This window comes from Arachis duranensis, chromosome 7 (genome assembly GCF_000817695.3).
Source record: "Arachis duranensis cultivar V14167 chromosome 7, aradu.V14167.gnm2.J7QH, whole genome shotgun sequence".
Taxonomy (NCBI): Eukaryota; Viridiplantae; Streptophyta; class Magnoliopsida; order Fabales; family Fabaceae; genus Arachis; species Arachis duranensis.
This window is the reverse complement of record NC_029778.3, coordinates 56,586-70,359: the sequence shown is the minus strand read 5'-3', so window position 1 is coordinate 70,359 and position 13,774 is coordinate 56,586. Positions and strand designations below refer to the sequence as shown.

At 35.6% G+C, this 13,774-nt stretch overlaps 3 protein-coding genes across 3 annotated transcripts; 2 read left to right on the top strand and 1 right to left on the bottom strand.

Moving 5' to 3' along the window:
* Positions 1 to 409: 409 nt before the first annotated feature.
* On the top strand, positions 410 to 2,438 carry LOC107496023 (fasciclin-like arabinogalactan protein 7). The gene is made up of 2 exons (XM_016117227.3): positions 410 to 604; positions 1,432 to 2,438. Exon 2 carries the CDS (start codon positions 1,501 to 1,503, stop codon positions 2,275 to 2,277), a length of 777 nt encoding a protein of 258 aa, XP_015972713.1. The 5' UTR covers positions 410 to 604; positions 1,432 to 1,500; the 3' UTR covers positions 2,278 to 2,438.
* A 793-nt stretch (positions 2,439 to 3,231) lies between these two features.
* Positions 3,232 to 8,777, top strand: LOC107496019 (fimbrin-5). The gene is made up of 15 exons (XM_016117224.3): positions 3,232 to 3,438; positions 3,526 to 3,668; positions 3,785 to 3,955; positions 4,198 to 4,436; positions 4,536 to 4,707; positions 4,820 to 4,858; positions 5,032 to 5,100; positions 5,214 to 5,330; positions 5,741 to 5,949; positions 6,263 to 6,418; positions 6,513 to 6,712; positions 6,957 to 7,114; positions 7,355 to 7,451; positions 7,613 to 7,704; positions 8,238 to 8,777. Exons 2-15 carry the CDS (start codon positions 3,582 to 3,584, stop codon positions 8,412 to 8,414), a joined length of 1,983 nt encoding a protein of 660 aa, XP_015972710.1. The 5' UTR covers positions 3,232 to 3,438; positions 3,526 to 3,581; the 3' UTR covers positions 8,415 to 8,777.
* Positions 8,778 to 9,682: 905 nt separating this feature from the next.
* Positions 9,683 to 13,157, bottom strand: LOC107496018 (uncharacterized). The gene is made up of 7 exons (XM_016117223.3): positions 12,007 to 13,157; positions 11,239 to 11,355; positions 10,691 to 10,869; positions 10,515 to 10,608; positions 10,360 to 10,437; positions 10,130 to 10,231; positions 9,683 to 10,046 (listed from the first exon to the last, which is right to left on the bottom strand). Exons 1-7 carry the CDS (start codon positions 12,487 to 12,489, stop codon positions 9,912 to 9,914), a joined length of 1,188 nt encoding a protein of 395 aa, XP_015972709.1. The 5' UTR covers positions 12,490 to 13,157; the 3' UTR covers positions 9,683 to 9,911.
* Between the last annotated feature and the right edge of the window lie 617 nt (positions 13,158 to 13,774).

Genomic DNA, 13,774 nt, shown 5'->3' with positions numbered 1-13,774 from the left:
TTCAGTCTTTATCTTTAAAAATTTTAGTCCCCTGTGTCCCCACTTTTTAAAAATACTGAAATACTGGAAATTTTAGAGATAGAGACAAAAGTTTTAGTACCAGTCTCTGAACCAACAAATATAATACTGAGTCTCGATCTTTCCGTTTCTGTTTCGATACTTCAAAACAAATACTACCTAAAAATGAGAAGAAATGATTATCATTAAACCATTTTTAGTTTTATTACTACACTAGAAAATTAACTATTTGCAGAAATAAATATTAGTATTTGCGTGGAGATGATAAATTGGGAGTTAGGAGAAATTGAAGAAAGAGAGAGAATTAGAATGGTGGGGTAGAGTGCAAGGTTGGTCTTTGATGGATTAAATAAGTAATTAGTTGAAATCGATTTGGAAAGCCCACCATACAACAACACAACACACTTCAAGCTCAAGAGCTTTTCCAGACAAGCATTTTCATTTCCCATTAAATCATTAATTATTAAAATAAATACAACCCAAGTGAAGAAGAATCACTCATCTTTATATACTCTCTCTCCATTCTCTCATCTCTTCATCCTTCACATTCTCCATCTCTCTCTCTCTCTGAATTCCTCTTGTTCAGGTCTGTGTTCTTCAATCTCAATATGCTTTCATGTTTGCTACTTTTTCTTGTGTCATTCAAGGGGTGATTTGGTGCAAAGTTTTGATTTTTCTTGCTTTTTGGTATGTGCTTATCACTTTTGTTTTGCATGGTTGCTTCAGATTTGGGATCAGCTTGACTAGATCTGTCTCATTTCATTTCTAGGGTTGATTGATGTAATAGTAATGTGGGTGAGAACTGTGTGTCATTGTGAAAATTTGTACTTGACTGGTCTAACTCTTACCGCATGTTACTACTATATTTGACTTGCTTTTATGGACAATGTGGCAACTTTATGGGGAAAATGAACTGGTAACTTATGTCATATACAGTATGATATTAAACAAAAAGTTTAACATCCATTTCTTTAGCTGTCTGATCTTGAATTCAGCATTTCAAGGTTTGGTCTTTCTCTGAGACTCTGCCAGCTGGAGTTAAAATTTGAGTGAAGTAAAAGGAACATATTTTTAAGTGCTTATTCATCTCCTTCAACTCAATTTCTCAGAATTTTCATGTATTACTCTGATCTAGTGATCTGCATTTGCTTTTGCTAACTTTGGCAATCCTCTCTTGATTTATTTTTCTTTTGTTGGGTGTTTTGAATTAATTTTTGCAAGATCTGTCTCTTTAGATTTAACTAGATTGTAAACAAGTGTTCAATTTTTCTTGGGTTAGGAATTTATAGATTTATCATTGGATTTGGATCTCATTCAATTTGTTTCTTGCATTATTTAAATTGATCAGAGAAGAATATGTTTTAGTTTTACATTTGAGATCTAATATAACACTATGGAGCTATTTTTCCTCAGGAATTTGGAGAAGCTGGTGATAATTGCAAGGTAATTAAGGAAACACATACACTTGGGTGCCAAGAAAAGATGGAATTTTCCATGTTTTTCATTCTAAGCAATACCCTGCTGCTGCTGAGTTCTTCAGCATTTGGCAAAACCGTTAGCCCTCCAGCTCCGACCCCGACCCCAACTCCGGCGCCGGCCCCAGCACCAGATTATGTGAACCTGACAGAGCTTCTAACTGTTGCGGGTCCATTCCACACATTCCTCAACTACCTTGAATCCACCAAAGTGCTTGACACATTCCAAAACCAAGCCAACAACACTGAAGAAGGAATCACAATCTTTGTCCCAAAAGACAGCGACTTCGCATCAAAGAAGAAGACCCTGTCAAACCTCACACAAGAGCAGTTGAAGCAAGTGATCCTCTTCCATGCACTGCCACATTTCTACTCGCTTGCTGAGTTCAAGAACCTTAGCGAAACCTCAACTCCCACATTTGCTGGTGGAGATTACACATTGAACTTCACGGATGACTCTGGAACCGTTCACATCAGTTCAGGTTGGGCAAAGACAAAGGTAACAAGTGCTGTTCATGCCACAGTTCCTTGTGCAGTATACGAAGTTGACAAGGTGCTTCTTCCTGAGGCCATCTTTGGAACTGATATTCCCCCTACTCCTGCACCTGCACCTGCACCAGCTGTTGCACCGGCAGCAGATTCGCCAACTGAACACAGTGCTGATAGCAAAGCTTCATCTCCATCATCATCTCAGCCTGATGGATCCTCTGCTTCCAAGACCATCATCAGCCATGGGGGCTCCCTTGTCCTTGCCACCTTTGGTGTGGTGATGATGCTCTTGTAAGGGCCAAGGGGGGTGTGCCCTCCATTTGATTTCATTGAATATTTAATTTTTAGATGATTATTATTATTATCTACTTTTGGTGGTGTGCAAATTGGCTTTCATTTGAATATCCAATTTTTTTCTGAACATACAAGTGTTATTCATATTCTTCTTCTTCAATACATGTATGTGTATGACTGAGGATGTGATTGATTTTTACTATAATACTATTTTTTTGTTCCTTTTATTGGCATCACTAAGCTTGGATAATGATATTATTAAGTGAAGAGTCCTCCTAATGTTTTTAGAATGTGAATATTTTAATTGAATAAATGACCATTTCTAACTATGAAAGATGAAAACGCTGACATATGTACCTACATTATATCAAAACTAAACTTGTATCTATGCAAGATGTCCTCCGTTTAACAAAAGTATCCTGTCTTTGGAGGGTTAATGTACTTTTGTCACACGAAAAATATCTTGCATGGATATAAATTTAGTTTCAATATGGATACATAAGTTAGTGTTTTTATCTTTTATAGATACAAATAGTAGTTTATTCTATTTTAATTATATCATTCATCCAATGCGCTCTTGTTCACGCAAACGATGCCATGAGCCTCTCCTTCTCACGAGGTTGGCTATGCTACGCGCCTTCATCTGCTTCTCACTGTTAATCTTAATATGGTGATGTAATTGACTTTGAAAATATTTTATTTCAGAATTTAATTGGATGATTCTCTTTTAACATAACTTGTAAGGTAAAAAATCTAATGAAATTAATAATTAATTACCACATACATAATGAAAATTCCTCCAAACTAGTTTAAAGGGTAAGCAATATGAATGTGTTTTAATAGAGAAAGTGAAAGATAAATAATGAATAGAAGCAAATAAAATGACGCCAAATGTCAATGAGGGTTTAAATATTGGCAAGTGAGAAAGGAAATTAACGAACCAACACAGGCATTCTAATTTCCTTGGTGTTCGCGGGTCCTATCGCCACCACGTTATTTACTCTCAACCCCTCTCTCTCTTTTTCTCTGTCTCTGTCTCTGTCTCTGTCTCTGTTTTACTCTCTCTCTCTCTTTCTCTTTCTCTTTCTTTCTTTCAAGCTTCACGCAGAAACGATGAATTCGCCTTCCTTCATTCCTTCGCTTCTTTTTCTCACTCTATAAGGTACGCCTTCTTCATTTCCCATCTCACTGTTGGATCGCTGCGATTATATCTGAAAATGTGATTTCTTCATCTCGCGTCTTGCCACAGTGTTCTTCTTCCTCGTCTTCCAACTGTTTCATCATTTCCCCCAACCCACTTTGAACATGTCTAGCTACGTCGGTGTCGTTGTTTCTGACCAGGAGCTTCAGAGCCATTTCACACAAGTCGAACTCAGATCCCTCAAATCCAAGGTAAGTCGTTCATCATCATCATCATCATCATCATCATCATCATCCTTATCATTATCATTATCATCATCGTCGTCGTCCTATTTTCCTATCCACCTGAAACATGGAATGCCTCTTAGTTTGTATCAGCAAGGACTCAATCAGGACGTGTTACCGTTGGAGATTTGCCATCTATTTTTAAAGGTTTAAAGGCTTTCAATGAATTGTTCGATGAAAATGAGATTAAGGCTATCTTGGCAGAGTCACATGACAACATGGACCAAGAAATTGATTTTGAGGGCTTCCTTAGGGTTAGTTTTCTTCTTTTTTCGGCTACATCATGTAGTTTTGTTTCTGTCTCAATGTGTGTGCAATGTGCAATTTCGTGCTCAAATTGCTTATTCGTGTGAGTGAATGCACCTAATGTAACACTGCAGTTTGTGTACATCTGAATAAGCATTGAGCAGATATTTCAATATTGTTTCTAAGTAATTTTGTATGTGTTTAAGTGTATAATGGACCTAGAAGCTTATTCAGTGACATCAAATGGCAGGCACATATGAACTTGCATGCCCGAGCAACTGCAAAAGAGGGTGGTCCAAAAAGTTCTTCTTCATTTTTGAAGGCAGCTACAACAACTGTTCATCATGCCATTAATGAATCTGAGAGAGCTTCGTATGTGCAACATATTAATGGCTACTTGGCTGAAGACAAATTTCTGAAGCAGTTTCTTCCAATTGATCCAGCATCAGATCAGTTGTTTGATCTTGCAAAAGATGGAGTGCTTCTCTGGTATGTGTTCAGGATCCAACCTGAGGTCAAACTTTTGAAACTTGTTCACCAGTGTTTCAATTTCGTTGATTTGATTTGCTGTTTATTTTATTGCTGCAGCAAGCTTATAAATGTTGCCGTCCCTGGGACCATTGATGAACGAGCCATTAACACAAAAAAGGTTCTCAATCCATGGGAGAGAAATGAGAACCACACCCTTGCCCTCAATTCAGCAAAGGCTATTGGATGCACAGTGGTTAATATTGGTACCCAAGATTTAGTAGAAGGAAGAGTAGGTTCATTCTTCCTTATATTTCACTTTTCTCCCTCTGCAATTTTTGTTTTCTGATTTGACTGACTTTAAATCCTTTTTTTTTCAAATGTCCTTTTTGGTTATCTTGTAGCCACATCTGGTACTTGGTCTGATTTCACAAATAATTAAGGTAGGGTATTGAAGCCTAGCCTCTTCCATATTCTCGTAATATGCGTTTCCACAAGAAGAATAGCACCAGTATGGTTTCAGTTGTGCTCTGCTAAGCTTGGAGATTTACTAATGCTATTATTTTTTCTGCCCTCCTTTTTCTTTCTTTGTCTTTTACTGTGGTGGCAATCTTAGATTCAAATGTTGGCTGATCTCAATCTCAAGAAAACTCCTCAACTTCTGGAATTATTGGAAGATGACAAGGTGATATATTTGATAATCTTGTTCCTTTTCTAATTATTTACAGGTGCCATGGTTACTTCCCCTTTACATCTATCAGAAATAAACCTCCTTATTGTGTTGGTACATTTTGGCAGGATGTGGAGGAACTTATCAGCTTACCACCTGAAAAGGTTTTACTGAAATGGATGAATTTCCACTTGAAAAAAGCTGGATATGAGAAACAGGTTACTAACTTCTCTTCTGATGTAAAGGTAAGGCTTGTTCTTTATCTTTTGATTGCTGGCTTGCTCCATGGAATTTTTTTATTTGCTTTTGTATGGATCCTGCATTCTGTGAAGCAAAATCATTTGGTGGACAAAATATTGTGGCTCACATTTCTTATGATGACATTTTGTTTTGGGACACGGTATATTTTCATGTATATTTTAAATTTGTTAGGAAACAGTTGACCTTCTTGTTATGTTATTCTTGGCCTTGAAAAGCATATGGTAAGTAGTAACATTCAAAGAAAATTCCCTATGCTATCCTACACCATGCTTTTTACTGAGCCATTGCAGCTAAATTTTGATCAACATGGCAGATATTTTGGTATGCATGAGCAGAATAAAATACGGTTCTTAGTTGAGCAAGTCTATTATATCTGACAGTCTTCTGTTTACAGGATGGAGAGGCTTATGCTGTTTTGCTTAATGCTCTTGCCCCGGAATTGGCAGGCCCTGCTATTGCTGCAAATGATCCAACAGAAAGGGCTAAAGTCATTCTTGAGCAGGCAGAGAAATTAGATTGCAAGACGTACCTCACTCCAAAAGACATAGTGGAGGGGTCACCTAATCTGAATCTTGCATTTGTTGCTCAGATATTCCAGCATAGGTATGGTTAGTTTTAAGAGGTTGTGATTGGCTGGGACTACAATAGCTTTTGTATTTTATTTGTTCATGAATATCCTTAACCAGACCACTGCATAATGTTATTGCCTTCTTTTAATTGTTTCAAGTAGAGTATTCAGGTGCATCCAATGAAGGTTATAGTCCGGTCCATTTTACCCAAAAATGACTGCACTAAAACTATTAAAATAAATAAAAAAGGAACCATGAAATTTATGCTTATATCATTTGCAGCTGTTTATGTTTGATGGCTGTCTTTCCATTTATTTAAAATCCAAACATCACTTCTACTTCTTCAGGAATGGTCTTAATGCTGACACCACGAAAACGTCCTATGCTGAGATGATGACTGATGATGATCAGACATCTCGGGAAGAAAGATGCTTCAGAATGTGGATTAACAGTCTTGGAATTGCTACTCATGTCAATAATCTATTTGAGGATATCAGAAATGGGTAAGATTCCATTATCAATCTCCTACATACTTTGCTTCTTCCTTTTTTTCTTTTCTCTTCATTTCCACTTATTTCTTCATTTTCTTTTCTGCAGATGGGTTTTACTAGAAGTTCTGGATAAGGTTTCACCTGGGTCTGTCAATTGGAAGCAGGCAACGAAGCCTCCTATACAGATGCCATTTCGAAAAGTTGAGAACTGCAATCAAGTTATAAAGATTGGGAAGGAGCTGAACTTTTCTTTAGTGAATGTTGCTGGCAATGATATTGTGCAGGGGAATAAGAAGCTCTTACTAGGTCTGATCCATTTTAAAAGTTAATTGGATTCTGTTTTTCTTCATTCCTTGAATATCTTGTTGGATAAATGCATTGATTTTGCTGCTGCTGCTTTTTTTTCAATCTGCCAACTGAAGTATAACCACTGGTTGGGGGAGGGGTTGAGGGTGTTAGGATGTGGTATTGTTGCTTTGTTATTATTTTGTTTATTCATGCCCATCTATATCTTATGGATAATCATCTCCTTCTCCTCTTTGTTCCACAGCCTTTTTGTGGCAGCTGATGAGGTTTACCATGCTTCAACTTCTGAAAAATTTGAGATCGCACTCCCAAGGTAAAGAGATTACCGATGCTGATATTCTGAACTGGGCAAACAATAAAGTGAAAAAGGCAAAAAGAACTTCACAAATGGACAGTTTCAAGGTAATCAACCAAATATTTGAGTTATAAGTTATCAATATTTTATCATGCGTATATTGTAAGCTGACTCTCAATCTTTTTAATTTAAGGTTAGTGTTAAAGAATTGTGTGTGGAATAAATATAATTGAAAAGACTGTTCAATGTTCATGACAGTTCCTTCGATGTTAAATTGCAACTCTAGCTTTATTGTGATTAATATTTGTGTCAAATACTTTTTTTTTTTCCCGCTTTTTTACTATCAGGATAAAAATCTTTCCAATGGTATCTTCTTCCTTGATCTTCTCACTGCTGTGGAGCCAAGGGTGGTCAACTGGAGTCTTGTTACTAAAGGGGAGACTGGTATGTCAACTTTGCCCATGGTCAAGAAACTGAGGCTAGCTATTAGTTTACAACTACTTTTTTTGTTCGGCAGTATATTGAACTATGGTGATGTTATGTGATGTGAATACAATATCTGACAACAAACTGTAGTGCTCAAATTACCGTTGCTTGAATTGCAGATGAAGATAAGAAGATGAATGCAACATATATAATCAGTGTTGCCCGAAAACTTGGGTGTTCCATTTACCTGTTACCTGAAGACATAATAGAGGTAATATTAACAAGGCAACTACTCTAATGAAGATGTTAAAAATATCTTCTCATGATGATCTTTGTTTAAAAAGTATAACTTATTTGTTTGGCCACACTTTAAATAAAAATAACACTTTTATAACATATAAAAATCAAAGCCTACAACTTATCATCCAATAGTTAAAATGAAATATCTTCACATGATGACAATCATGAAATCTTCATTGGAGTAGCCAACTATTAACAATGTTTCAAATAAGTTTAGTACTAGCTTTGCTAGCGTTATAAGTCAATTTCTATGATTTTATCCACTGTGGTAAATGTTGTTTAAAGCACTACCACTTGTCTCTAATATATGATAGAGCACAAGTCGGTATTGAGAGGGCTTCTTAGTTTAAATCATTGCTTAAGATGATTGGTTAAAGACCAAAACTAGACCTTTGGTCAAATGTTATGTAAATAGGGTTTCAATCCTTAGTTAAATAGGGTATCAATTCTTAGTTGCTTAGCTGGATTCGTCTGGGTTGCTTATTTCATGTTTGCACTTGGCAGGTCAACCAGAAGATGATACTAATTTTAACTGCTAGCATCATGTATTGGAGCCTGCAGAAACATTATGAAACTATCACCCCAGAGGCTACTTCACCTGAAGCCGGAGAAAACCAGACAAACACAGATTTAGCAAATGAGGTGTCCGATTTAGCCATTGATGATAATACAGCTTCATAAAATGCCAGCTCTTAGAAACCGCTGCTGACTGCTGATGTTGAAGAAAGACGCAGCCCTTTAAAAGATTGAAGTAAAACATACTCTATAGAATGAGTAAAAAGATAAATTCATTTTTGTTTATAGAACCAAGGGAAATGCCATCCTGTAAATTTTCTTTTTTAGACCTTTTTAGTACTTAGCTACATTCTTTCATGAAAATAACATGCAATTTTTCCCAATAATAAATGGGAGGGAGGCATCGTTTTATTCTCCAATTGACAGCTTTTTCTTTGTAGACAAGTTTGGTAGCCGAGGTTTCTCTTCATGTATGCACTGAGAAACATGTTTTAATCGAATGATTTGAACTTCTGATTATGTATTTCATTTTGGTGTATGCTATTTCGTGACCATGTTTGCCAACTTTCCCTATTTTTTTCAAATAAGTATGTAATAGTTTTCTTAATTCGATACTCTATAATTGGATATCGCCATTACAATTGTGATATTAGACTTCTTTCTTGTAACTCCGAAATTGAAGATCAATTTTTGTAAGATATAACCGCTGATCTTGTAGTATAATTCATCCGTGGAAGTAGCATGCTCCTTTTTAAGTACTATATTTTATCCCAAATGATTTACAAAATTTATAAACGTAGCAGGCTAATAGTTTCAGAAAAAAGATTGAGAGATGCACCAAATGGATTGCTTACATAAACATAAATGTCAACAGAAATTAAATGCTCAAGTAGTTATTAGCTATCAAATAAGTATTGATCGAAGTCACCAAAAAAAAAAATAAGTATTGATCGTTCTTCATTGTCATTATGGCTGAAACTGCAACATCTCACCTTAAAAAGATAAATCTTCATCTCATAATTTCTGTTGAGAAATAATTCACAAATAAATCCTCTAAAGTGATCTGATATGTTTATAATACGGGCATTCATATTTCCTATATGCATCCGTATTTTTGCTTGTTGCCCTCAGATGTTGAGATAAAGAGTGAGTAAAGATTTTCCAAAACCTTTACACTTCAAAATTACAAACCACCACTTTATTATACACCAAATTCCTCTCTATTACACTCAAAATAAAATGTCGTTAAAAAAAGCAACATATGTAGTTTTGATATACCTCAAAAGGTATGAATGTAATTTATCGTTATTACTAAGATTATTATTTGGTTAGAAAATTTCAAGCACTCGGTAAGATACTAAGATTGAGCTAACAAAAGTTAAATTGAACAGGTGCAAATGCCTCTTTAATAATGTAAATCCAGGGCAATGAAATAGCACAATGTCCTAAATTGACATTTATTCACATTATAACAGTAACAGTTAAGTTATTAAGGTATTAATTCAAATTTACAATTCTGACCTACAATACAAGCATCCTGAAAACAAGAGGGCTAGATCATGCCAACAAGAACTTAAGGGAGGCAGCAGACCCTATTATGATAGGATGGTTCAAACATTTCTCATATTAACTTAGACCGAAACACAAATACAATGGCGAATACTATTTATCCTCCATTTTAAACGACTCTAACCGTCTGATTCTTTCATCAAGCTCCTTCATCACTTCGGGTTCTTGCTTCTTCCTTTGCTTTGATATCGTATTGGTTGTCATGGAACCTATCTTGTCAAACGCCACCTGCGAAGTGCAAGCAAAATAACAATCATCAAAAGACAAAATGATATCTAATGAAAGAAAGCCGATAGCGAAAGCTGTCATACTGTTAGCAAATCGTCTGGATCAAATAGGTGATGAGTAGTCCTTTGCAGAATATTGATTACTTCACCAACATGATGGGTTAGAAGTAACTCATCTTCCTTCATCTGCACTTAGAGGTTTAAAATTATTGAAACATCTCTTTGATGAAGTATTATCTAGTGCATACTCCTTTATGTTTTTGAATGGATGAATAAGAAACCAATAAAGAACAAAAAGGCTGCACAATATGTACCTTAAATATTGCTAAGGCGACATTAAACATAACCTGAGCCCCTTCGTAGAAGATAACGTCCCACACTCGCAGAGTCGTCTGTTTCATGGAACAAATATTAATATTGGGGGGAACAGAACACTTCAATGCATAAACTGAGTGCATATTGTTCTCACCTCAGAAGGTAGGCTCTTTGAAAAGAGGCAAAGGAACCACTCAGTGGTCACAAGGGAAACATCAAATTCCAAAGATTCCAAATGAGATGCTATCCTGCATTTCCATATTTTCAGAAGATACTTGCAAGTTGCAAACAAGCATATGATACACTAATTAATTAATGAAAGTTTAATACCTTGGGCACTTTTTACTGAGTAAATCTTTAAAAACTCTCTGTTCAACATGGCATCCTGATAAGTTGTTTGTGTAACAATCACTAACCAGGACATTTTCTAACAAGACAGCAAGCATCCAAAATGCTTCTTCTTCTGTCTTCATTACAAGCAACAACAGCGCTGCAACGTAATTTAATCCCTGAGGAAATAATATTCACTAGTCAATAATTAAGAAAATATGTTCAGAGGTATGTATTCACAATTTTTCTTCTTTATAAGCCACATACTATTGATGATTTTAATTTTCACTTATAGAAAATGTATTATAGGTAGAACACAGAAGCTTCAATTTTGAAAAAGAGAATAAGCAGCATGCAAGTTATTAATTCTTAAAAATTTGACTTCTAATGCCCGGAGAAGAATAGATCAAATGAATAAATGAAGCCAGACAAAAACAGTTACTCCTCAAAGATAGTTACTATCAAATTCTAAGTTGTTATCAGAACTTTCTCTTCTGTATGAGGGGGAAAATAATTCAGAATAAGAAGGAAGAGCAGGTCAAATCCACCTGACAATATCCAACATCAGAATCGCGGAAAGAATAAACAACAAGAACACGTCTAAGAGCAGCATGTCCCTCGGGAGTGTCCAACCATGGATGGCCAGGAAAGGTCCGTGGCAGATCCTGTACAGATGCATGAAGAATTATTAGAGAAAGGGAGATATAATCAGCAATTTTAACATGCATAAATTAAAAATTCCAATTTTTCTGAACTAACATCAATTACAATAACCATTTGAATGGTCAGCATTAAACACCCTAACTTCCCTTTAGACCTTTACAAAATGGAAGACCCTACGCAAAGCTGATACATATTCTTCAAACTGTACTGAATATCACACAAATTCCCCTCTTTTCCTGCTCAGCATATACTCACAGCTGCATTTTGGCTCAACTGAATTCATACACTAAAGATCATGTAAACTCTCTGCAGAAGCGCAAGCTAATGTATCACACAATAATGCAAGGTTATAGATATACAGCTTACAAATGCTTTAGCTATTACAGATCTTTCTTGATTTTCCCCTCTTATCCAAACAAACCAGCAGCAAGATTTGTCCAAAAATCTTTCCATATGGCACACACTGTAAATTCTAGAATCTAGACAAAGCAATTCCTCCATCAAATTCAAGGAATTCTTTCCTCCAACATTGTATAATTTTCTTATCATCCCAAAGAAGCCAACAAGGGTCTCAAACTAAAGAAAACTTGTATGAATCAAAACTAAAGTCAACTGAATGATGATGATAAAATGAGCGAGGATGAACAACTCACATGATCAATCTGTCTGGTAGCAGGGGTAACTTTGCCCTCAACTGCCTTGGTCAGATCATCATAATAGCTATCAGGCACAGTGGATTTTTTCTTTGCAGCACCAGACAATGAAAACCAAACCTTAGGCCTAAGAACTGGGGGTATCCCCTTCCTAATGATCTTCTTCAGAGTGAGGGCATTGGCCAGAGCTGAGAATTTCAAGGAAGATTTGAGAGCATTCCCTTGTCCTATGACGGTGTGAAGATACCAATTTGCCCCTTTGCTGGCTTCCAATGCCCACCATACCCTACCCTGCTGTCTCACCTTCTCCCTCACCTCATTCATCACATTCACATCATCCACATTCCCTTCCACTGTGAACCCATAAAGGTCTTGGAATTTCACAGTCAGATTTGCCCTCCTTGAATGGATGCTTGGCCTCAAAACTGCAACTTGAGATTGGTATTCAAAGGCAAGGTCTATTTTGCCTTTTGCTCCATACATCTTCTTCTCTTTTTTCCTCAGATCAACCAAGACGATGGGGGCGAAAAGAGGGGAACAATGTTTCTGAGACAACAATATCTTTGTTTTGAATAGGAAAAGATTGGGACCTCGTCAAATAATGCCCTACTAGTCTGAAACCACGAAATGGTCCAGCTTGGGGACCTTGATGCTAGAGATTAGGTGAATAAAGGCTCCAAATTTGTGAGAATATAAAAATGGGGGTGCAACAAGATTCAAAATTTACAACATCAACAAACACTTTTGCATAATCAGAAAACTTCAGCTGGAATCTCTTCTGAAACTGATAAATTAATATACACGAAAGAAAAAAAAAAACTTGAATTGTGAAGAGATAATATTGGGAGTGATGAGACCCACAAAAAAATATAAAATGAAAAATAAAATAAAATATAACAAAACAAAGGGAAAGCCCAGAAAAAAACTAGATCTTGTAAGAGAGAGAGAGAGTTGCTAAGAAAAGAAATGGATTAAAAGAGAAAAAGGTGGTGAAATGTAGGGAGAGTGTAAGAAAGAGGAGAGAGAGAGAGAGAGAGAGAGAGGGGTGGCTGAGTTGTGAGCTGTTTACTTTCTGTTGTGGTGGTGCCTTCCGCTGCTCTCTGCTCTGCTGTTGGTGTTACTCTTACCCAATTCTTTTCTTTTCTTTTTTTCTTTCTTGTTTCGCCAACACAATTATAGTTACCACTACCACGTTTCTTTTTCTAGATTTTGACTTGAGTAAATATTTCATTCACATTTCTTAATTCATGAAAATAACCTTCACCACGTGTGAATTGTCCCATTCACCCTTCATATAATTATCTACTCATTATTTCACATACAAAATAAATTTCTTTAAAGTTAATAAATATTTTTCAATCTTAAAATCTATCTAATATATTCTAAAACTTTAATTATAGATTGAAATATTGAATTGATTAAAAAATATAACTATTTTATATGTTAAAAATATATAAAATAAATATTTATCATAAAATAATATATAACAAAAGAATAATTTACCTATTATTCATCATTGGTACAGAAGCAATTAAGGATGTATTATTAAGTGAAAAACAACTATTTTAAAACAACAATATGCATATGCATGTATTAAATATAATACGTTGAAGATTATTTAGCCTACATAACGTGCAGAAGATTACTTCAACATATAATAGTACCAGCAAAACCGGAATTTCGCTTCTCCAGTGAGGTTTCAATTTTTTCAAATAAACTATAATCATTCCTATAATTGGTAAATGGAAAAAGAGAGAAGGGCAAATTG